The 23474-nt window shown below is 42.8% G+C and overlaps 1 protein-coding gene across 4 annotated transcripts in view; it reads right to left on the bottom strand.

The window, feature by feature from the left end:
• The window catches only part of tspan9a (tetraspanin 9a), a 251282-nt gene that overhangs the window by 15630 nt on the left and 212178 nt on the right, over positions 1-23474 (bottom strand). For all 4 annotated transcript variants that reach the window (XM_050073069.1, XM_050073068.1, XM_050073070.1 and 1 more), the window contains 3 exons: positions 12921-13112; positions 9545-9619; positions 209-310 (listed from right to left, as the gene is read on the bottom strand). In XM_050073069.1, coding sequence (XP_049929026.1) covers positions 209-310; positions 9545-9619; positions 12921-13112 — 369 coding nt within the window. The remainder of the gene's footprint in view (positions 1-208; positions 311-9544; positions 9620-12920; positions 13113-23474) is intronic.

Genomic DNA, 23474 nt, shown 5'->3' with positions numbered 1-23474 from the left:
GGAGGAGTGCAATAATGGAATGAAGCGTACTTCACTGGCTAGCTTTGACTTTTAATGTTGCATTAAAGCCACAGCCGAGCCTGGAAACGCATTAGCTGGAATATTTCAGTCAAACTTTGCATTTATGTATCACGTCTAGCGTTGTGAATGAACATTTATGCTAATGTGTCTAATATTGGATGTAATGCACGGTGTGAGGTCTGCCTACCTCTGCCTGGATGATGTTCCAGGCATTTCGCAGGCCTATGTTGTTTTCTGAGTTGTAGAGAGCCAGCCCATCCTTCAGATCCCGCTTGGCGTTCTCGCTCACCTGGAGACAAAAAAACAGCAGCCTTGGTTAGAGACCTTGTTTTGAAAGACTTGGTTGAAAGACTGTTCAATGAGTTATTTCATTAATTATAGCCTTTGTATTTGAGTAGGCAGTTGTAGCTTGAGTGTTTTTAAGGGTGCATTCACTGACGATGTCTTTTTCGCACAGACGTATACAATAGTGGTGTCTGTGGCGTGCAGTAAAGTGCTTTTAGTGTTTTTCTGGGATTGTGTATGATTGATCATGTTTTTTACTCTTTGTGATGATGAAAAGGAGACACAGAAAGCTGAGTACCAACATATGAGTGCAAAGTGACAGCAGCTTAGTTACAGGTAACCCTTTTTTCTTGTCGTCTAAAAATAACCATACTACGGTGACTTGGACTTTTGCATGACGACTGCAGTTCTGACACGTGTCATGTGGCGCTTCGCTCCATAGACACACACAGCTTCAACATGCCCTTCAGCAGCGCTAGCAAATCATTTTCCTCTTGACTGAACCCCAACAATATGCTCAGGGTTGTGCCATGTCTGATGGAGATTAATATCTCATTCGATGTGTTAATGAGATACAAAATCAGAGCTTTAGTTCTCCTGCAGTTCGCTTTGCCTGTGGGGATTTGCTAACTGCCACGACAGATTGAGAGGCGCTTCAGATATGGGGTAATTATTACTGGAAAAATGACATGCACTGCCAGAACCATGCTGTACATCTTCACAGACACTACAAGTTATATCGCAACAGAAAGAACGCTTTTGCTTTAATACTTGAAGCTTAAGGCCTCAGACTGTGCCCAGGAAAAAAAAAAAAATCTGCACACAAGAAGAGAAGCGGCATCATGGCTGTCACCGCCTGACACAACAAGGTGCTTTCAGCTATTCTTCAGTTTCTTCGCTCAGAGAGGGAGGACTGGTGTTCAGCTAGACACTGTTTGGAGGCTGCTCAGTAAATCCCTCCGTTTAAAAAGTAATAGAAGCAGGAAAATTGAAACAGCTGGGTAGATAATGTCAGCGTGCTTTTATTAGAGAAATATAATTTTAATGTCACTTGACTAATTAGCAGTGTAGCTCAGCAAAGACTTGTATTCGGTATGCTGCACTGTATGTGAGAGACAGACAAAACCTTCCTTTGATTCTGCACAAAACTAGATTAAGCTTTAAATTAAGTGGTTCAGCAATTTATTGGTAGGAAAAAAAACCCTTGTTTTCTGAGCTGAATGGCTTAAGAAATGTATTTGCTGAATTAAACATAAAAGTCACATTTTTCTTTACAGAGTAATTAAAGTTTCCCTGGCAATAAAATGCTTTAGTAATCATTAATCATGCAAAACCCATTTTAAAAAAAAGCCTCTAAAACCTTTGAAATAAGATTAGTATCATTTCAAATCACATTTTTCTTCCTCGCTCAGTAACTTTGCTGATGCAGAGGAGCGTATCTGTGTATTGCACCTCGGGCTGCAGGCCCTACCATATCTGTCCTTGTGCAGGAAAATGAGATGAAGAGCAGCATCATCAATCTCTGCCTCGTACTTTGTTTCTTTCCTCTATCTTCTCCTCTCCATCTAGGCTATATGTGATGCTGCTCGCTCATTACTGACTCCTCGCACTAACACAGTCACTAGAGAGCAGGGGGTGCCCCCACCCCTCCCCATTACAATAAAGATCATCTTCTGAGTCGCCAATAAGTCTTTGCATATCTTCTATTTCATGAGTGGAAGTCTTTGGTACAGCCTGAAATGAAACTTAATGATCCAGATTTACCGCTAACAAGAGGCAGACAAATGACTGCAGAACAAACAGGGATTTGATCATGCAACACTCTGACCCATTTTCTCCTTGCAAAAGAAGCAGATACAAACACACTCTTTGTTGTATTAGCCTATTTTTTTCTGATGAGGAAAACTAACTTCTTGACTGAGGCTCATGTTGCTGCTGCTGGAAATTTTTCACAAATAACACCATACTTTGGCAACACCTCGTATCCTGCTAACTTTTCTCTTCAAGTTGCCATGGGGTGTCAGTGCAATCCCTCAGACATGGCATATTGACAAAGCCCTCAGACACGGCTCATACCTCTCATTACACAGATAAGCTTGTGGTTTCCTCTGGGCTGACCAAGTCCTGCTCAGCAATACAGGAGAGCACTTTCATCACAGAAATGTAGCTGGTTCACCTCGTCCAGCCGGCCAGGCAAACACACAGGAGTCACAGAGAGGGGGAAAACAGAGGGAGACGTGCAGATACACAAGTTGACAGAGCGGAGGAAGGAACAGGCTTGCTATCCAAATTGCCGTGTGTTTTCTGTCACTGTGCACAAAAGCGGAGAACAGAGAGTGGGTGGTGGATTGTCTGATAAACACCTGTCGGCCTGTCACTTGAGACGCTGTAATAATACAATAAAGCCAGCCAGTACTGAAATGACCAAACAGTAAGGTATTAAAGCTATTCTTTATTTAATTTTCTCTTTCTTTTATGCTTTAAACAATACTATTCTTCAATTTTACCAAAATCTCAAAAACATATTTTTTTGGTTTTATCCCGCAGACACAGAGACATTAATAATCCCAGCGCAAAGACTCCCAACTGTCAGATCCGGGCCCCAGATCTGGTGACATGTAAACACCTGGGGACCAGGTACACTGGGACTTGTCACAGTGCAGACATGGAGCCACACTGCTTATTCATTACTAGAATGCATTGCCATGACTGAGCTGACTGCTCCCATTTTCAAAAAGACCTGATTTTCTCGTCGGTGTTTCGATGTTGAATATGCACCTCCAATCCAATTTTCCCGTTCAGACAGCAAGGTCACATCTGTGCGATGCAGGTGACAAATTCTGCCATGGAGGAGCACACTTTAAGATATGTTATTGTACTCCAGTGTTGATTCCCTTGTATTTCTTTCTCATTAGTTTGGCCTCTGAGGATGACTGGTGTCTCGGAGGGCGGTTCGAGTTCCTCTCAGAACACCAGAAAGTATTGCTTGTTTACAGTAGGTGGTGTAATGGCTGTATAGAAGAGCAATTAGTGGATTGTGTGAGTTTTATTCACTTTTACCCAACTGCTATTTATCACTTTGAGCGATTGCAATCTTCAAACGATGTTACAGCGTTTAATTCCAAACGAATCACAGTCTCTGCAGTACAATTTCACCAAAGAAAAAGAATATCAACAGACTATGCGGGAGGTTCAGTAAACATATTACCACTCTGAGAAGGAAGCCAACTAAATGAAAACACAACCCATCTGTGAAATGAAACAAATGGTACATTCAGTATGTAGAAATATAGCCAGATTAAGTTTTAGTAGTCTGCCACCTTCTGTGCGTGCTGACAGGAGAACAGAGCTCGGAGCTACACAGGAGCCTGACATACATAATTGAGGGAGAGCCAAGGCATAAGTAAAAGAAAAAAAGTCCAGAACACTACTTTCTCACTGAAAAATCTCTAAACCTATAATAACCTGTAATATCTCATTTTTTGGGTCAAACTGGGGCAGCAGACACAAGCTGGGAACATGTTATCAATATTGTGACCAAAATCACCTGTTTAAACATGCAGCAGATACAAAGCAACATTATCTTTCAATTTGGGAAGTGTTTCTGGCCACGAAGCGATGTAATACCAATATTCACTCTCCTTTGAGCTCTTGTTTGGTCTCCACCAACTCCCACAGGAATTAACTGGCTCTTAATGGGGAACACCACCTAAATTAAGATTTCCAATAAATTATTTCCATGGCCTGGAAAAGTTCAATCAATATTTGTGAACATAAGCTACTGTCTGTCAAAGCCAGAAACAAGAGAGGTAAGTCTCATACTTGTGATGTCATAGGCTATAACGTCTGGAGCTGCTCTATAGCAAATGAACGGGTGCCTGATTTTGTGGTTTATATTTGATTAGCTTTTAGTTTTAGCATTCTAGTTTCTGGATTTGGGAGAGTTGTTCATGTTTACTTATATTTTTTTTATCTTAGATCATAGGGATAACATGTATGAACTTTCAAAATGAGTGTTGTTCCCCTTTAAGTTGCTAAATGTCCCACTGTGCTCCACAGCTGGTTGGTTACTTTATCTTTGTGCCTGTTCGGTGCTGGAAGGTAGCATAAAATGGGTGTTTAGAGCTTTTTGCTAAAACCAGCTGCTTGCTGTGGCTGGAAACGATGTGAGAGTGGACCAAGACATTAAAGAAGTAAGCTGGGGAACTGCAGAATTGGGTGTTGTTTCTCTGTGTGTTTATCACTGTGGCTAACTCTCTCATCACGTCACCTTATCCATTATTAATATAAAAATATTGATTTTAGCCACTTTTTACTATACTTAAACATTCACCCTGCAGCAATACCAGGGCAAATTCATGACACATACACATTGTAACACAACATACTGACTATTATCACTCTGGAAAACCAATGATGGATCATGTATTGCCATGATGGTTTGTGTAAAATCACACAGAAAGCACAGGAAAGCAAGGTATGAAAAACGCTGGCTCATTTGAACAATAACATTTAGGACAAGTTACTTTGGTTATGGTCGAGATAAGTTTGAGGATGATAAATGGGGGGAAAAAAGGTGGAAACTATAACTTGAAATTTTCTGTTAAAGTAGGCCTCAGAATCATGCTGAGAGCAGAAGTGGAAATGGACACCAATCCTGCGGGACTTTACTGTAAAAGAGAGGACACTTGACACAGCAAATTTCCACTTTGCAGGACTATTCTTCAAATTTTTACTCCCTGTTCTTCTCACCTCACTTCCCCCCTCTCATCTCGTCTTCAGTCTTTAAACATGATTCATTCTGTGAAGTCTTAAGCAGCTACACATTTCAGAATAAATTGTCACTTATTTCACTGTTTCTTCAAGTGAAAGAAAGCAGGTCTTTTTCTGTGTTGTCAGATCACAGAGACTCCGCTGGCTTATCTCCAGTCAGCTGTACAACAGTATTGAAAGAGTGTTACCTCATAACCAAACACTAAAGTGACAGCCACACACCCCATCTTCCATCGTTACCTTTTGAAGGATAAACTCATGCGAACCCACAACATCTTTCTTTTTCACATCTAATTTGTTACATTCACACTAAGGCACCTCTTTCCAAAGAGTTCAGTTCTCTTACACTCTGTTCTGCAATCATTCTTGGGTCACATGTACACCGTCAGGGCACACTGGCTCCAATCATCACATCCTTTGACTCCTAAGAGGACCCTAAGAACCGAAGTTAACAATATTTTACTGTTCCTCTCATTTCTCAGCTCTGGACAAGTGCGTTAGCTAACTGCCCGGAAAACGTAATAAATGATGTGGAGGGAAACAGCATCACAGCCAGAGGTCCCCAACAGCACATCATTAAAAAGGATACTTAATTCCCTCAGTTGCTCTGCAAGCCTGTGCCGAGTAGCCTGGAGCTGGGGCACTCAACAGAGCGAGGGTAAGACCCCCACTACTTCTCTGTAATTGGTCTGGAAAAAAATAAAGCATGGCCAAGGATTGAGCATAATTCTGCCTGCAACAAATGCAACTCATGACTAGACGTGTGTGATGGTTTGTTTGATTGTTAGTAAGACAAATCATGGATTTGGCATAGCCTTCCAAGCCTGGTCGCATTTCCAGGGCGTCAAAACATGTTACAGGGGCAGTGGCCCTCGGCATCAGCTGTGGATGCACAATGCATCCATCTGAAACCTGCCAGGCATACAAACAACTTCAGTGTAACCCCATCTGCATCATTATTCGATGTTCAGAGCAACAGATGTAGTATAAAGAGTGACATAGTCCACTCAGGTTAGGTGGGAAGGAAGGTGAATGGGTCCAACAAGCATAGGACTTTAACCCAAGACATAAGTGTTTGTGTCCCTTGTGAAACTCAAAAAAACAACAACGTTATTTTGTCACAAGTGGTTAATCGCATCAGTCAATTCATGTGACTAATGCCAGCCATGATCTTTTCCTAACCCTAACTGAGTACCTATGCTGCCTAGACCTAACCTCCGACCAGGGCTGGGTATCATTTAAAAAAATGAGCAATACTAGTAAAAATACCAGTACCCTGAAAGTGATACCAATACCGATAGAGAACTTCATTCGATACCCATTATGTGAATGCAGTGATGTGTAGTAAAGTCATTTGAACATTTTAGGGGTATCTTGGAATGCTGAACTGCCAAATCTGTCAAATACACCATGCTTGACTTCACCATAGATAATAAGGGTTGGAGCTGCTTCTGAGGGAGTGTGAGCTCTGTACCGGGGACAGATGTTAAAGTCCACCTGCTGCACACACAGTGACAGGACTAACTTTTAGCATCACATGGCTAACATTACCAAACAGTTAGTAATGGGTTTAATGACAGAATTGAGCAGTTTCAGTGTCAGCATGAGTTTGCTGAGACTGTCTAATGGCTCTGCGTTGGGTGTTCGCTACTGCTGCGTGTTAGCTTGTGCCTACTGAGCAGACGGTGAATTGACTGTTCACTGAGGAGAGCAGCTTTGGAGCTGCAACAAAAAGTTTGCTGATCCAGTGGAAGTCAAGACAGCGCGTAATCACACCCCTGGCACAAGTAGGATTGAATGCAGGTATCGTTTGACTGGAGATGATTAAATACTACTTTGTACTGGGTAATTTCAATACCTTAATGAGTACCTCTATTTAGTCCAGCTGCTGACCCCATAAAGCAAGATACAATGCAATACAAAGCTTCTGCCTAAGCCTAAATATAATGAGCAGGGATAAAGTCACATTGTTATATGTGATCAACCTTTTGTACTCCTCATGACATCATTGCCTTTCTCCTGACTCCCTTTATAAAAGTTAACACTTAACACCTCACATTTGTCCTCTTTTGATCCTCCCTTTAGGCTACATTCATGCACTTCTACCCCTTTCTGCAGCACTTAACCTGCAACCCATTCATCTTCATTCCCTTCCCTGTCTTAGGTAACCCCCCCCCTTTCTTCCACCTTTGTCCACCTGCTTCCCCTCCATTCCTTCTCTCTATTTGCATTTTATTCTCTCCCCTTCTCCCTACACTGCAATGCAAATGCCTTGGTGCTTCCCTTCTCTGCATGCCAGGTTCTGCTTCCTAATTCTGAGCTAGTAAACCTTCACTGGTGTTCGGCCCAGCGTGTTGGGTCGACGGAGGCACAATGAGGTCACAGCATTAAAGACGGATGGCTGTAATCTGGTTTGTGGCCCAGCCATCTGCTGTAGTCAGCTGGTTGCTAACTGCAGGGCCAGCCTTTATTATACTACAGCCTGTACATGGCATTTAATCAGAGAGCTTAACACCACTGGGCTGTGGAAGGGAAAAGAGGGGGTACCTACGCATAAGCCATACCTGGAAGCAAGCCTGCTGAGGTGAGGAAGAAGAGAGAGAAATTCTCCATTAAGAAGAGGAGCAGAACCTCTTAAGCAGGATTAAACTGGTGGAAATGCTGAAATAAGGGGGGAAACAGTGTGACTAAATGAAAGCAGTGAAAAAAATGTGTTCCTCCAGCAAAACCAGATACTATATGTTCGTTTCTTCCCCACATCTCGTCGACAGCTTGTCACCCTGAAGGATCACAGTTTGCAGAGGCGTCACTCATGACTTAAAGATGACCTATTTGAAAGACTAAAATATCTGTTTTGCGGGGCCTCTGCCGATACACATTCAAAAGCTGCCAACTACTGTATGTCTTCCAGACTTGTTAATAAATGCCTTGTGATTAGGAGATCAAATAGGAGAAGTGAATTAGTGATTCCTCTGATCACAGCCTGTAGCAGAGGATGAGGAGAGCCTCACACAGCATACCAGATCTCACTGGAGAGAGGCAAGTCAAGAGGAGAGAGAAAACCAGGGCAATATCTGAAGGGCCTTGTGTGATGGACAGCGATTGTCATTCATCCAATCCTGACAGTCTCTGCCGTCTGGCGTCCCAGCGCCACACAATTTCCTCAAATTTGCAGGATTTCTTATTTGGAAACAGTCAGGGGGTGACATCTCCAATAACATATAATTTGCTGTAATGACCTTGGTTTTACAATGGCATTTGAAGACCAATAAAGGGAAATATATTGGGTAGCGATCAGCACCATCGTGGTTTCACATCCCATTAGCTCTAAGCCAGGGTAAACACACTGTAATTTGGCAAGATAGGAGAAACACAAAATGCGGTTGCTATTCATTGGAACTGGTGTGAATGAGGCAGCTCTCCCTGACTAATGCCCGATCCTTTACTAACACAGACTCATTTGATTTCACATTTACCAAATCCTCAGCCCTGCTTGGCTATCTTTCCCCAACTTTGCAGGTGATGGGAAGGCGCTTCTGTGAAGTCAAGAGTCTCCATTTAAATTCCTCCAGAGGGATCAGTTTTTTTTTGGGAAAGTTAAGCCGGTAATATTTTGGAGATAAGGCAACAGACATATTTACTCCTGACAGGGTGTGCCTCTGAGACCTGATCCAAATCTGAGAATGGATTGGCTGCTAAATGAATTCCTTTATCTGCCTGAGAGACTAAGTTTGAGCAATAACCTCAGAACAAAGACGGAGAATTAGCTGACGCACAGGGGGCCGGGCGACATAGAGACTTTGAATATATAAATAGACGGATCTATCAATGACGTGTCCTTGAAAACTGATAGAAGTCTTCATTTCTTTCCCTGCTCGGAACATTTGTCATGTTCAGAATGAAACATTTGGGGGACGATTTGATTAAGCACAGAGAAGAATCTAGTCTGTTTATGGATGTCAATAATCCCCAGAGCTTTACAAATCGTCATCTGTCGTCGCCTCACAGACGCACACCTGACTTGAGCGTATGTGGAGGTCATGGGAAATGTGCTCGGGGCCAATTACAGGGTGCCAACTGGTGGGGATTGGGCTGCATTTTGTGGCCTAACCTTTGCCTGCTGGGTTAATGGCAGAATGAAGATATGCAACCTCCTGCCTGAGAAACAACCAAATAAAAGAGGGAACTCCGATACCCGGAAGCAACTGGGGATAGATATGTTCATCACACTAACACCTTTTATTGCTTTGTGTAGTTGTGTGTGGCTGTTTGTGCGTGCAAGACATTAACTTTCCAAGGCTGGGGGTGATGCATGCCTGACAGCCGTGGCATTGCATGTACACACTATGGATAAGCCGTGGTGAAGTGTTAGTCCGCGTGAGGAAAATATTAGCGAGTTAACTGGAACAGTTACAGACGTTAGCTTCGACATTCAGACATAACATGGGAAGCAAAATTAACTTACCTTATCTGAGTACACAAAGAACAGGATGAGCAATATCAGCTCTGCCAGGAGAATTATCAGCAGGACAATGAAGAACTGTCAGAGAGAGGAGGGAGAGCCTTGTTTTAACAGTCGCTTTGGCAGCATTGTTAATCTAGCTTGTCATGCCGATGAAAACATGTTGAATATAAATCCGAGAGGCCTCTGTTGCTGTCATTTGTGTCTCTTGAGTGCTACAAGATGTGAGGGAAAACAGCCAAAATATGGCTGTAGATTACATACATCATGACAGTTTACAGCATACACACATGTTCAATGAGCTCTGCATCTGTGATTTATAGTGCTTTTGATTCATACTCTGTGATATGTGGGATTCTTCTATATCTATGCATAGAAACATCAATTGATGTAAGTTAAAGGAATAGTTCAACATTTTGTGAAATATACTTTTTTGCTCTCTTGCCAAGAATTAAATAAGACCCTCATATCTGTATGGTAAATACGAAACTATGTTAGCTTAGCTTAGCATTAAAGCTGGAAACAGAGGAAAACTGCTAGCCTTGCTCTGGCTGAATATTGTTGAATAAAATTACAATACCAGTTCCCTTAACTTGATACCATTAGAGTACTTCATTTGATACCTTTCTTTTTTTCCTATTTCAATACCTAGCCATACTTTTGGAAGTACTGGTGGCATTTTGGCACTCTGTCAAATGCATGTGCTTGTGGTCGACATTGCCAAATCACTGACTGTATGGGTTGTAGCCGCTGCAGTAGTGGGCCAATCAAATGTTGCATTAAATCACACAACACTTGCGGTGATTGGCTGCGAAGAAAACCATACAAATAGTCGTTTTTTTCTATATCTGGGTGCAAAAGGCTCAAATGCATGTATTGTTTGCCTGGAGAAGTTTTGATACTACTTGGTACTGAGTTATTTGGGTAGATACCAACACCTCTATAGTCCACTAATTACCACATTATATCTTGTTTAATATATATAAAGTGTAAAAGCACATATTTTATGCGGGGCAATATGCTGGACAGGAGTCTCTGCTGGTTGCCTGGCAACAAGACTCAAGGATGTAACTTTGCCCTCAGCCAAGAAATAGCCCAGCGCTTAAATAAACAAGATATAATGTGGTAATTAGTGAGTTTTGGAGTTACTGGTAGGCAGACTTTGCTTTCCCTTGGACAGAGCCAGGCTAGCTGTTTCCCTCTGATTCCAGTGTTTGTGCTAAGCTAAGCTAACTGACTGCTAGCATCATATTTATTATACAAACAAGACAGTGGTATCGATCTTCTCATCCTACTCTTGGCAAGAAAGCAAATGACATACTTTGCAACGTGTTGAACCATCTCTTAAAGGTTACAGTCAGTGGTTTTGTTTGTAATGCACGGTAGCTCAGATTCCTCAATAATAAAACAAAGCAACACACACACACAAAAACACTCAAATAAAATGAGAAAAGACAGAAAAACAGAGATGAAGTAGGAAGTGGGAGTGACAGAGGGAGGAAAAAAGGAAGTGCTGGAGGGCTTCTGAACGTGTGAGAGGAGGGAAAGAAGGTTTAATACCTCTCTAGATTAATTTACAACACAGCCTTGCATCTCATCTACTATTCTCCTCTCTATACTTGACTCCCCTTCAGCTCAATATTTACCAAGCTTTTCTGCACAGCATGGGAGGAGGCACGCGAACCTAGATTCTAGAAAACCCCATTAATTCCAAACTCATTTGGGAGGAAGGGGGTAGGCTATTATTTGTGTCAAGGCCTAAATGAAATAGTAACGACGACTCGTTGTTGGCTGAGTATCTGGGTTGCCAGTTTAGCGTATCACTGTTTTGCCTTCACAGTTGGTTTGTCACATTTGCCTGGTGCTGCAAGTTAAAGGAACAGCCTCTGTACACTAAATTGGCGGTGCTCTGATGGCAGCGCGTGAGAAAATGTGTGTATGCATTCACATGCGCGCACAGCTTTGTGGGCGTATGTTCTCATTTGCTAGCAATTCACACTTTCAAGGTTTTTAAGAGTTGACATTTCAGCCGGATGTATCAGTGTTTTCTCTCCCACTTTGTCTTTTCTCTGCTTTTTTTCAAATTTGTCTCAGTAAACACTTTTTGGCAGCAAAGAAGAGAGACTGGAAATTTACTGCAAAGGATGTCTGGGCTTTGAATATTTCTAATCCTGAGAGAGTTGTCCGCAAAGTAACTTCAGAGATAATATGTCAAGGTAGACGCTCAGATCTGTTTGCTGCTGGAGATCTAAACCCACTCTGATGTTTCTACGTCCTGCACCCCCCCTCCGCACACACCCCTGGGTGTGCTAAGCCGGACAGACTTAAAAAATAAACAACAATGATGACGACAAGCAGACACCTCTGCACTAAACAGAATTATTGTGGGCGAATAAACGCTGCCACACAAAGATTTTGCGGGAGACTTAATGAGAAACATCAGAACTTATACATTTTCCATTAAGTCGCTCTTTTTTTTCCTCATTTTCAAATTTCTCTTTCTCGCCCCCCCATCTCCTCCTCCTCCTCCTCCCCGCACTCCGCTCTCTTCTACTCTCGGCTTCACAGTTGTTAGGCAGGTGAAGGAAGCCATGTCGAACACTGAGGATTTGGTGGGGCTTTTGACTGATGCAAGAGCTTCAAGGGATTGAGCTGTTTGTGATGTTAAGTACCCAGAGCCCCAACTCCACTTCTCATTTAAAGTTTCTATACATGAAAGTTTTTTTCCCCCCTTTTTGCAGCGGATCCACGCAGACCTCATTCCATTGGGTGAACTTTTGTAATTAACTTATGCTTAAGATAAAACACTTTTACAACTTTGGGCAAACGTCAAGACAGTGGGAGTCTTTGTAATGAATAATGGAACATTCTCAATTATTGGGCACAAAACTATTGCGTGCTTTTGGTACACCAACCATGTTGGTGACACAAAAGGCCTCCTGAGTGACAGCTTTTTTTCGGTGATGTGACCAAAACCATGGAATTGACAGTGTTGGTGTTAATTTGCAGAAAGGAAGAATCTCACTGCTCAGCTCTAATTTTCCTTTGAGAGCCCCTGAAGTTTGATACAATGCACACTGAACTCTTCCTGTTGGCTGTCTACCTCCGCTGAGGTTCCCGCTGGAAAACAAATACGGATACACCGCCGAGTTCTCGCTGGCCTGTGACCAATGTGCGTAGGAGTTTAGTCACATATGTAAGAAGCTGTCTCAACAAGACATTTCTGTCAATATTTGCACGGGTAATATGGTAAGAATATTTAAAGGAGGAGAGAAAGAGTGGGAGAGGAGCTGCAGTGTGTCAATGTGTGCTAAGACAGTCATCTCTAAGTGTCTTGTTTATAATGGGGGCATTGCGTAGGTATGTAGATTGAACTCACGCTCAGAAGCAGGCACTTGTTCTCCTTGATGGCACCCAGGCAACCGAGGAAGCCCGTTACCATGACGATGGCGCCGATGGCGATGACCATGTTGGCAGCCGACAGTGATGGGAATGAGGGCGAGAAGGTGGCGAAGCTGCCCTGTGACACAGACAGCCAGATGCCCACGCCGAGCAGCCCACAGCCGCATAACTGCAAGGCGAGAGATAAGACAGGCGACAAGGTTAGAACACAAACAGTCAGTGTTCAGGGTTAGCTACAGAAAGTTATCAACAATCAGGTTTTTCAGCTCTCTCTTGAAAGATTTCGCTCACAATGACAGACCTGAACAATACAGTAATCCAAAGAGCAAGGTTAGTTTTAAGCGAACACAAATCTAAGTTCAAAAAGCTCAGTGCAACAGGCTCAATTTCCCTCTAGCTGCCTTGGGAATAGCCCACACAGTCATCCATCACCAAACTGCTCAAAAAAACAAGAGGGTTTACCCCAATTAAAACTGTGATAAGCCAACAACAGCTCTGCAAGAGATTAGAGCAAAAAATTGGACTTGGGCCGGGCTGATTTTACACATTTGAGCTGATTATGTTAAATCCAGAACAAACAGAGATGTGATTACTGCCACCCTCTAAAATGAAAACCAAACTAAGCCTCCTAAAACTACCTGTAGTAGACTTGAACTTCACCTAGAGGGAGCAATTCCCTAATTCCCCTCTGTCACCCTGCCAGGCCCCCGCTGATGTGTGTGAGGTCTGCAATACGAGTCCATTAATGCAAGGAAATGTTTATGGAAGGCTTTGATTGGCAAAGTGTCCCACCTGCTGATGTGTTGGTCCATCTATCAGAGATAAGAGCCATGCAGCATTCCCCACCACTCTGTGAAATATAGCCCAGGAGGTAAGCGATGACATTTTTGCTTGCACCTAATAGAGTGAAATACCCAAGGCGGTCTTGCCATGAATAAAAAAAAAAAAAAGAAATTCCCAAATGAGTTAAAATATGGAACGGCACCATGGTAAATCATCGTACCGCCGCCCTTTCTACCCTTCTATTCACACCGCTCCCCTTTTCCTTTCTCATCTTTGTACCGCTGCTCCAGAACATTTTAAATGCCCGTCAGCAATATGTACAACAAACCTGCTGTGCATGCAAACAAACACACACCGCGGCACCCATTCATATACAGTGTACACACGCAGTCCTCGTCAGGTAGGAGTTATGGATAAACCTCTGTTTGCTTTTTCTATTTCAGAATAAATTAATTAATCTGCCACACGCAGCGCTAATTTTCTTTATCTGACAATGCTTAACTGATAAATGGCAGATAACAAACCTGGAAATTTGCCGCAGCACTTTCACAACAAACAAGTACAACAGTGTGACTGATGACACAAGTCTGTTGATCAGCGATGTCGCACTGCAGGCAAACAAAAGTGATTTAAAGCACATTACAAGTTCACTAAACTCACAAGTGGCTCTTAGGTGATGAGTTGTAAGAGAAACTTTGTGTTCCAAATGTGAGCCTCATGAGGTGGTGAGAGACGCTCCAGGTCTAATGAGCCCTATAGGATCTGTAGATACATAAACTGAGTTCAAGTAGCCCCCTCTCAAGTGTCAGATGAGTGCATTGTCACTCTCATTAACCTGTGACTTTTGAGCAGGGAGGTTTGCCTTTGTGCACACTGACCTCTGAGGATGAGTGTGCTTCAGTACGTGTACGGCAGCGAATTATGAATACACGTGCTCTCCCAAGGACTTAGAAATGACTAGATGCAATTAAAAGGGAGGACACTGAGAGAAAGAATCAGGAATATGCATAAATGACTCATAATAGATAAAGGCTGTTTGAGAGTGCTAAAATTCCAGTGCTGATTGACTGTGCTGCCCAAGGTGTAATTTTGTGAAAGATTGGAGTCGGCGCTCTAACAAACAAAGTCTGAGTACTGCTGTCAAGGTCGAAGAAAAGAGCCCGCCCAGCAGACTATGAGAGAAAGGACACTCGTTTAGTCCCATATAGACGACAGTAAAGTCGCATTGGATTTCTCACCAAGAATGAATGAGTGGCCTGGGTATGACCACTCGTGAGAGAGGTCATACCCAGTGAGAGAGGCAATGAGAGAGGCGCATTGGTACTGGAAAGACTTTCAATCATCTATCGTCTAAATAATTCAGGGGCAACTGTATTCGCTGGGAGGCACCCGCTGGCCCTTTGTGCTTCCCTGATTAAAAAAGAGAGAATGAAAACGTCAATTGAAAAGGCTGGTAAAGGTCGTGTCCCCACACAGAGTGGCTAATATACGGAATCACAGCTGACACTCTTCAGAAGGCCAGATTATGTAGAGCGTGAGGTAGGAAGCAGGGGAGGAATAGTAAGATGCCAGATAGATGGAGTAGGATTTAAAGCTCGCGATGGGAGCACAAGGAGGTTTAAGAGTCCAGGTGGGGAGGGATACAGTGCCTTCACTTAATTGTGTTTAATGCCCAGTGAAGGGAGTTCGTCCAAGTGTGTCATTCTCTTAAGTGACTGTGAAACCACCCCAGCCCCCCGCTCAATCTGTCTGATCTGAGCCTACTGGGAGTAATCTCTGCCCTGCTTCTACTACCTCTACTACTACTACGGCAACAACAGGCTGTCATCAGACCTTTGTGTCGCTGCCACAGGAAATACCTCCACTATAAGCTCTGATCTCTTTGGCTATCTGACCTTGGCTCGTGCGTCTGAGCTTGACCTCGAGCCTCTCCGCTGAGCTCCTTATCTGCTTTTAATTGTGAGTCGGTCATGTTTTGATATCCCATCTGCGGGGGAGGGATCAAGGAATCCCCAAATACTGGAGAGTCTTGTAAACAGTCACGGAGAAGGCTTACTATTAAAGCAGTCATTGTTATTACATCAATCAGAGCGCTAGATGCTGCAGGGTTGTGATTAACATTTGGGTTAGAGGAATAAATTGGCCTATTACCATATTTTCTAGGGACATGAAAATACAAAAATAACAGTTTATGCCATAATGTGTCAACTCGCTTGCGGTCTGAACAATGTGATGTAAGTCAGTACACCGGCTGATGCAATAACTTTTCTGATCCAAGACCAGTGCTCACACTTAAAGGCATACTTTGCTGATTTTCAACCAGCTTCGTATCCTAACAATGCGGGTGACTTCCCCTCCATCTTATCTACACCCTGATCTCCCTGCTCATCTCTCAGCTCAAATCCGCAGATTTTCATCGGCTCTAGGGCTGTTGCTCAAGCTACAGATTGTACTTCCTTATTTTATATATGCTCTCCGCCACGGACACACAGAGTATAGAAGCGGATCGAAAGAGAGAAAAACTAGGCAGTGCTGTTCAAATATAAACCACTATTCTGTTACTGTTTTGCCAATTTCTCACCTAAAATATCTCCAGAAATATGTTTTAGTGTACTGTTTGGCTGTTATATGAGAATCAGTGAACAGGAAGTGGGTGCCATACTGTTTCCTGTTTTGTAAAAATGGAGGTTAAGAAAGCTGAGATCAAACAGTAAAACTATGAATTGCTGAAAAAATATGAACCATGATTCTGCCACTGTATTACCTATTTCTTGCCTAAAATATCTTCATAAACATATTTCAGTGCACTGTTTGGCTGTAATGCGAGAATTTGTGAACAGGATGTGGGTGCTATACTGTTTTGTTAAAACGGAGGCTAAAAAAACTTGGATTAACCGGTAAAATTAAGCAGTGCTAATAAAATATGAACCATAATTCTGTTATTGCGTTACCTATTTCTTGCCTAAAATGTTTTCAGAGCCATATTTTAGCTTTCTGTTCAACTGTAATTTCAATATGGTTTGTTACCAGCCAGCCACTTTATCATTTCCTGTGTCAAAACAGACATGCTTGCATTACGTCACCAGTGGGAGCACTTATTGGTCCTGTGCGGCACAGTGCATTCTGGTGGTTGTAGGTTTTCTACCTCTTGAACAAAAGCAAATGCCACAGTCTTTCACCTTTGTTTTCTCTGGTTATATGGCACCAATTTCAACAATGTTTGCATCTCTCTACTGCACAGACAGCCTAGTTTTATGAAAAGACCATCTTTCCAGAAGTAAAATACTTCTTAAATATATGATCAGTTACTCGATACAAAAGTCCCACAGTGCTCCTAACCTCACTACTGTTCTCATAAGATTGTGACCCAGGTGATTCTACAGTTCAATAGAAAATAAATAAAATCTGCAGCCTGCATGGTTGCTGTAGGTTATGATTGCTTTCACAATCTATGTATGCAGCTTAGCAGAGCACAGACATATCATTAAACAACTGAGGGTGAAACATGTCAGCTTACCAGGTTCATTATTATTTCAGTTTTAACAAGCTTCAGTGAGTCACTTAGTATTCTGTAGTTTCAATATGTATTTCTGGTTAAAACACTGGAAAAACAACTTGGCAGTTTCGTCTCATCAATGTTCTGTTCTGTCTTGTCGACATTCCCATGCTCACATGCAGCGCAGAGATGTTTGAGGCTGATAGAAACATCTTCCGGCCGTGATAATGAAACATCATTTGCAGTCTGGAACAAAAAAATTAGCTGCTCTAAAATCTAAATTGAGTTTGGAAAGTTAACAACACCTATGACAGCTGGGCGAGTGTAATGTGCTTGATACGTTGTTTTTAAAAAAAATCAATGAAGAAGACTAAGAGCGAACCGCATGACCTTTTCACACGTGTTAGGCAATATTTTGAGAGCACCTCCAAGACCGAATGGAGTCCGGTTTCTAAATGTCATTTGTGGAAGAAGTGACAGGGAGCCGGGTAGTGAGGAGCAACATCAACTTTCTGGTGGATGAAATTGGAGGACATGAGGTGTGAATCTAGCTAGATGAATTGGGCCCTGCTGTTTGTGGCCCTTTAACAAGCTCAGGGAGAAAAAAAATAATTGCAATAATACTGTGTGAATCAACAGTGAGGCAACTTTTCAAACAGGAAGCAGAGGTGACGGGGGGTCAAACCATGGGATGTGTGAAAGAGGAATAGAAAGTATTAAAGCCAGAAAGATTGGACGCACACATGAGATGTGCGTGAGAGGGAGAGAGATTGAGTTTAGAGGGAAAGAAGAAGAAAATAGAGGCTGACCCTTCATCCGAATGGCTGGCTCTGAGAATTATCAGTTGCTGCAGTAACTGGCGCAGTGACACGGAGCTGCTCCACACAGGACCTGAGCTTCAATCTCCCCCCAGAGGAAAGGGGTCTGTGAGCCGGGTGTGTGCAGTGTGTGTGTGTGTGTGTATGTGGAAGTTAGATGATTCTGACCTTTTCAAACCCTGAGCGCTCAGAGAGGTCACATCCTGTCATAGAGAATGGCAGCTTTTGTCAAATTACTGCTGTCCTCCGTGGCTGCTCTCATCACACGGGCTCAGTGCTCCTGTGAGTGAGTTTGTAAAGTTTGATTGAGCGAGTGATGTGTGTGTGTGGCTGTGAGTGCATTGAGAATGTGTGTTGAGTCCTCTTACTTCGGTTTACAAAAGGCTTTAAAGCTGAGAGTACATAAATGGCAGACAAAAAAAAAAAGCCGTCTCTTACACAGAGATAATAATCTTCTATAGACATCTGCTGAGACATACTGAAAACTAACATTTTAAGTAATTAGAGAGCACTTCTACCATTACAGCACAATAAACCTTAGAATTGGGGGAAATGCCAACGTTACTGCACTGTTTTAACATGGAGCCACTTCATCACTTTACGACCCCCTCTGCCCTTTATTGCAACTCTCATCTTTCTTTTTATTGGAAAAAAAAAACTTTTCCTTTCTTGCGGCACACAACAACTTCAGCTTTAGCCGCCATTGATTTTGCACTGAAATGAAGACTGAGGATATTCACCTCAGATAAAGGAAGATTTTTCATTTCTCGCCATGTGATCCTGCAAGCCTGTGATTCATGTTACTATATAAGTACTAAATGGCCTGCCAACTGCGAGAGGGAAACAGAATCACAGAACAGCAAACATAATAACGCAACCGTAAACATCAAATAGGAGGGAAAAAAAGTCTAAAAGTAAAGACGGGCTATTTGTATTTTCTACCCAGCAAGTGGAAAAAGGTCTTCTTTGAGGCATGCTGTGAAAGAATAAGGGAGTCATTTTGAGAGAAGACTCTCAAGAGAGTATTTGTGTGTGCCTGTCAAAAAAGGTTTGTTTTATTTTTTTTTTGAGAAAAGATTTATACCATATAAATAAGTGCTTTTACTGTATTTATCCTCCACGGTGGCCACATGTGAGAAAAATCCCAAGTGACACAGTATATTGTTTTTCATATTATCACTCTCAATTTATTCTTTGACTCACTTTGTCCTTCTTGACAAGCCTTCAGAAACCTTCTTGTTTTTAATCCCTTTGTTGTTAGTACACAAGAGTTTGGTCAATAAGGAATAAGGCTATTTGATCCCCTTTTTTCCTCATCAAAGCTCAGCCTCAATACACAGCTGTATCCGACTAAACAGACTGCATTAAAAGCAGTTATTCAATGTCGATATATGTGTCAATAGCAGCAACCATACCTCACTTCTGACACCTGCTATTATGGTTATTATTTGGACTCCAGTGCAAACGTATAATCATAATAATAACACCAAAAATATCTTCATTTCAACAAGCCACTTAACAGGTATTGACTATTTGCATGTAAAATACTTCAAAATATATCTAAATCCACAGCTTTCCTTTAATGTTAGCATAGACTGTAGTGGACGTAGCCACTGTGACCAACCATTGGTTTGTGGACTATTGTTCTGAAGTTTGGCATTTTGGCTGTCACAATCTTGGTTTTGTGGTGCCAAGAGTGGCCATATTTGGATGAGGGGGTGGAGCTGACTAAGAACCTGGGGACACCGTTGTTGTAGTGACATGTCAGTCACAAGGTAGCCATGCCCAGAGCATACAGCTCTGCATTCTTAAGTGCTTTATTGTAGGCAAATGGACTTGCTTGAGTTTCTAGATGTATGACCTCTCATCCAAGAGGCATCTTCAGTTCTAACGGACTGGTGCGGAGCTGCAGGCTTTATACTATGTGTGGGTGTGAGTTACTTGGCCATCATGTGAGTTGTTAGGGTTAGATGGGTCCAGGTGTGAATGGGTGTTAAGTCGTCTGGGGAGGGATTCTAAGACTGCATTGTAGGTGGGTGATAAGTGGCATCGTAGGCCACCTCCTCTGTTTAACGATGGTTGTTTCAGTTTGATGTAGATGGCTTCTTTCACACCTCTTTCATACCATCTGTTTTCTCTGGCCAAGATATGAACATTGCTGTCTTTGAAAGAATGTCCCTTGTCCTTTAGATGTGAATGGACAGCTGAGTCTTGACCTGAGGAGCTGGCTCTCCTGTGTTGTGCCATTTGCTTGAAACAAGCAAGTCCAATTGCCTACGATATAGCACTTAAGATTACCATGACCTGGATGACTGAGAATCTTCACCAGCACCCTGCTATATCATCTATTTTACTTTTAATGGGGAAATAATTTACAAAGTCAACATCATGCTGTACTGAGAAGACTTAACACTTGCAATTGAGACCATAAACTCATAAGGAAAACGTTTACTAAGGTAATAAATCAAGCGAGGAGTAGGGTTATTTTCTCATAGACTTGTATGCAATCAGACTTCTGTGCAACCAGTGCAGTTGCCCCCTGCTGGCCATTAGAAAGAATGCAGGTTCACGGCACTTCTACATTGGCTACGCTTTCCAGAACGAGAGATAACTCCTTGTTTTCAAGCCTACAAGGCTTTCAGTTGAGTATTCCTATTGGCTCTCTTTCAAATCTTGTTTTCCTCCAGTGAAACATGTTAATAAAAATAACTAGATGTATGAGACACTTAGGGGAAGAGACGCTACTTCAAAAATACATTCATAAACTAAAACTGACTGGTGAAGACAGACTTCTCTCAGCGACGCATCGGTACTTACAGTATACTGAAATGAATCTCTAACCCTTCCATTATGAGGCCCATGTATTTCACTACATCCATTTATACAGTATTTATCTTGTTGATGGTACACACGCTAAGCTGTAGGCAATATACAGCTTTCCAGTGAATCTCCCCATCCCTGTCTCCCCAGGCTTCCTAGGGACATCCCAGTCACTCCCAAGTGAATAGCGTATAGCCGATGTGAGTTGTATAACAATTAATTTATAGGTCTTCGATGGTGGCTGAGTGGAACAGTGCTTTCAGGCTCAGAATAAACACTATGAATTCAGAGAGCTGGGACAGATGTGGAGCGCAGGATTAGCTGCCTGGTTAAAGTTTCATTCACCCATTGGAGTCCTGGTGGATTCACACAATGCGAAAGACTACCTGGAACATCACGCTGACTGACGGGCTGACTGACAGCACAGCATTGCCGCTTTCTATGAACGCACACGCCTTAATTTGGGGACAATTGAGCTTTTACAGGGTCAAGTAGATATTGTCTACACATCTCAATAGTATTTCAGCATCTGTCAGAGTGCTCTAAACATTTGGACAAAAAAGTCTTTGCTCGCTGATGTGTTTCCATACAGGAAGAGTTCTCCCCATCCCTCACATGCTCAGTCAAGTATCAAGAATGGTGCAATTCTGTGGCGGTTCTGGTTGGATGACTCAGCTGGGCACTTTGAAGAGAGAGCCTAAATTACCCTGTTTAGGGTCTTCAGTGATGTACCTATCAATGATGCAGGGCTTGCCATGTCTCCCTCCCTCTCTCTCTCTATCTCCCGAGAAGAGCTGAAAGGCCTATTCACCGCAAAGTGACTCCAAATCAATCGAGCTAGGAAGGATTAAAGACAGACAAGCCTTTCTCTGCCTGTCCAGAGCCATCCCTGCTGTCTGTGCTGACACATCCACACTCTTTCACACCTGACAGCAGCATCTACCCTTAGAAGACAAGACGGAAAAAGAAAGAAAGCCGGGACAATGGCAGAAGAAACGCTATTAGACATCCCTGACTAATTCTGCTGTTAGATCTCTACCATTCCAACAAGACTCTTCAATCAGCCCAAGAACCCGCAGGCACTTCAATTATGCATTGAGGACAAGTAGGAGCGCACCAGGAAGAGGAAAGTCATCCCATGATTGGAGGTAGGGAGCGGGGAAGCTCTGCTCTCCACAGTCAGTCAGAGGAAGTGAGAGCAGGGATGAAGAAGACTTTGAGACATGCACAGGGAAATGGGGCCTGCAAGCCAAGCACAGAGTACAAAGTGCCAAAGACCACAGCCCTGGTCCAAATACAGACAAACACTGCCACAGGAGAGCAAAGCTCCTTTTCGTCTTCATGCTGGGGATGCAGGGTGGCTGCAAGGATGGCAGCTGTCCTGTCTTGCTGCTATCTTTTCCTAGTCAGCTCAGAACCAATGCTTAGAAACCCAGCACACTCAGTCCTTTAAAGGAGATGAAGGACCATAAAAATCCCAGTGATGTTCTAATGAGGACAACGAGATATAAATACATAAACTGAGCTGATTACAGAGGGAGACGTTCCTCCACAAGGCGCTAATTAAATGTGAATATTGCCGCTTGCTGTTGACATCAAATGTGCTTATGAAGATATCTTACGAGGCATTTGCATACAATAAAAAGTCAATGCGTTAAGAAAAATAAATATCTATTTATGTGAAGGCAGTGCCTTTTTATGAGTGCCTGTTTTCCTCAACATAAACTGCCTTGCCTGTAGAGGCACACAAACATTTGGCCCGTATAAATATCTCACTCGGTCTGCCAGTGCAGCCATGCCGAAAATCCTCAGAGGCAGGCAGACGGTTGGACGGTCTCCCATTGAGTTTCACTAGTTGAAGGGCTTAATGAGTATGCTGGCTCAGCAGAGGTAGAGCATGGCCAGAGACTTGTGTATTAGACAGGTTGGGCACTCGACCTGTTTCCCCGCATAGCACCTGGAGCAGAGGACCAAAAGGACTCAAGGAAATGGGAAATCCCTAATGCACTATATGGCAGCTATAGCATGCTGTAAGTAAGAGAGGGAGCCAAAGTGTTACACTCAGCACATTTCTCTGCTGCTTTTCACCCCTTGCAGTATCAAAATGAGCCTGAGACTCAATGTCACTGTGGAGGGCAGCAGCTAAATGGACTTGTATGGGGGCATCTGTTACAGAGAGTTCCCCGACAGAGCTGCCCATATGCTTAATACACCCACATCTCTCCACTTGTGGCCCCGTCTCAGAAAATCACGACCAAAAATAATAACCTCCACCAGCAACATCAACAACTGCAGCTTAATTTATTTTCCCTAATAGGCATGGGGACTTGTGGGATGAACTGAGGTGACCTTGGCTGGCTATGTTTGAGATTGCCAGAAGAGCAAAACATGTCGTTACAAATGTATTTCAAGTGTTTGACAATTGCCGGCCTAAAATGAGGTGAAAAGCAGCCTTGGGATTTCTCCCTGGAAATGAGCAAAGCACTTGGGCAACAGAAGAGCATTGTTATGGTTTTATCTACAGGGTCAGTGTGCCTGACCTTGTGCAAAAACAGACAGGCTGCTGGGTTCACTGTGAGCTGATAAGGGAGAAAGGTGATACCGAGCGTGCGTG

This window comes from Epinephelus moara, chromosome 20 (assembly GCF_006386435.1).
Source record: "Epinephelus moara isolate mb chromosome 20, YSFRI_EMoa_1.0, whole genome shotgun sequence".
Classification (NCBI taxonomy): Eukaryota; Metazoa; Chordata; class Actinopteri; order Perciformes; family Serranidae; genus Epinephelus; species Epinephelus moara.
This window is presented reverse-complemented; position numbering and strand designations above follow the sequence as displayed.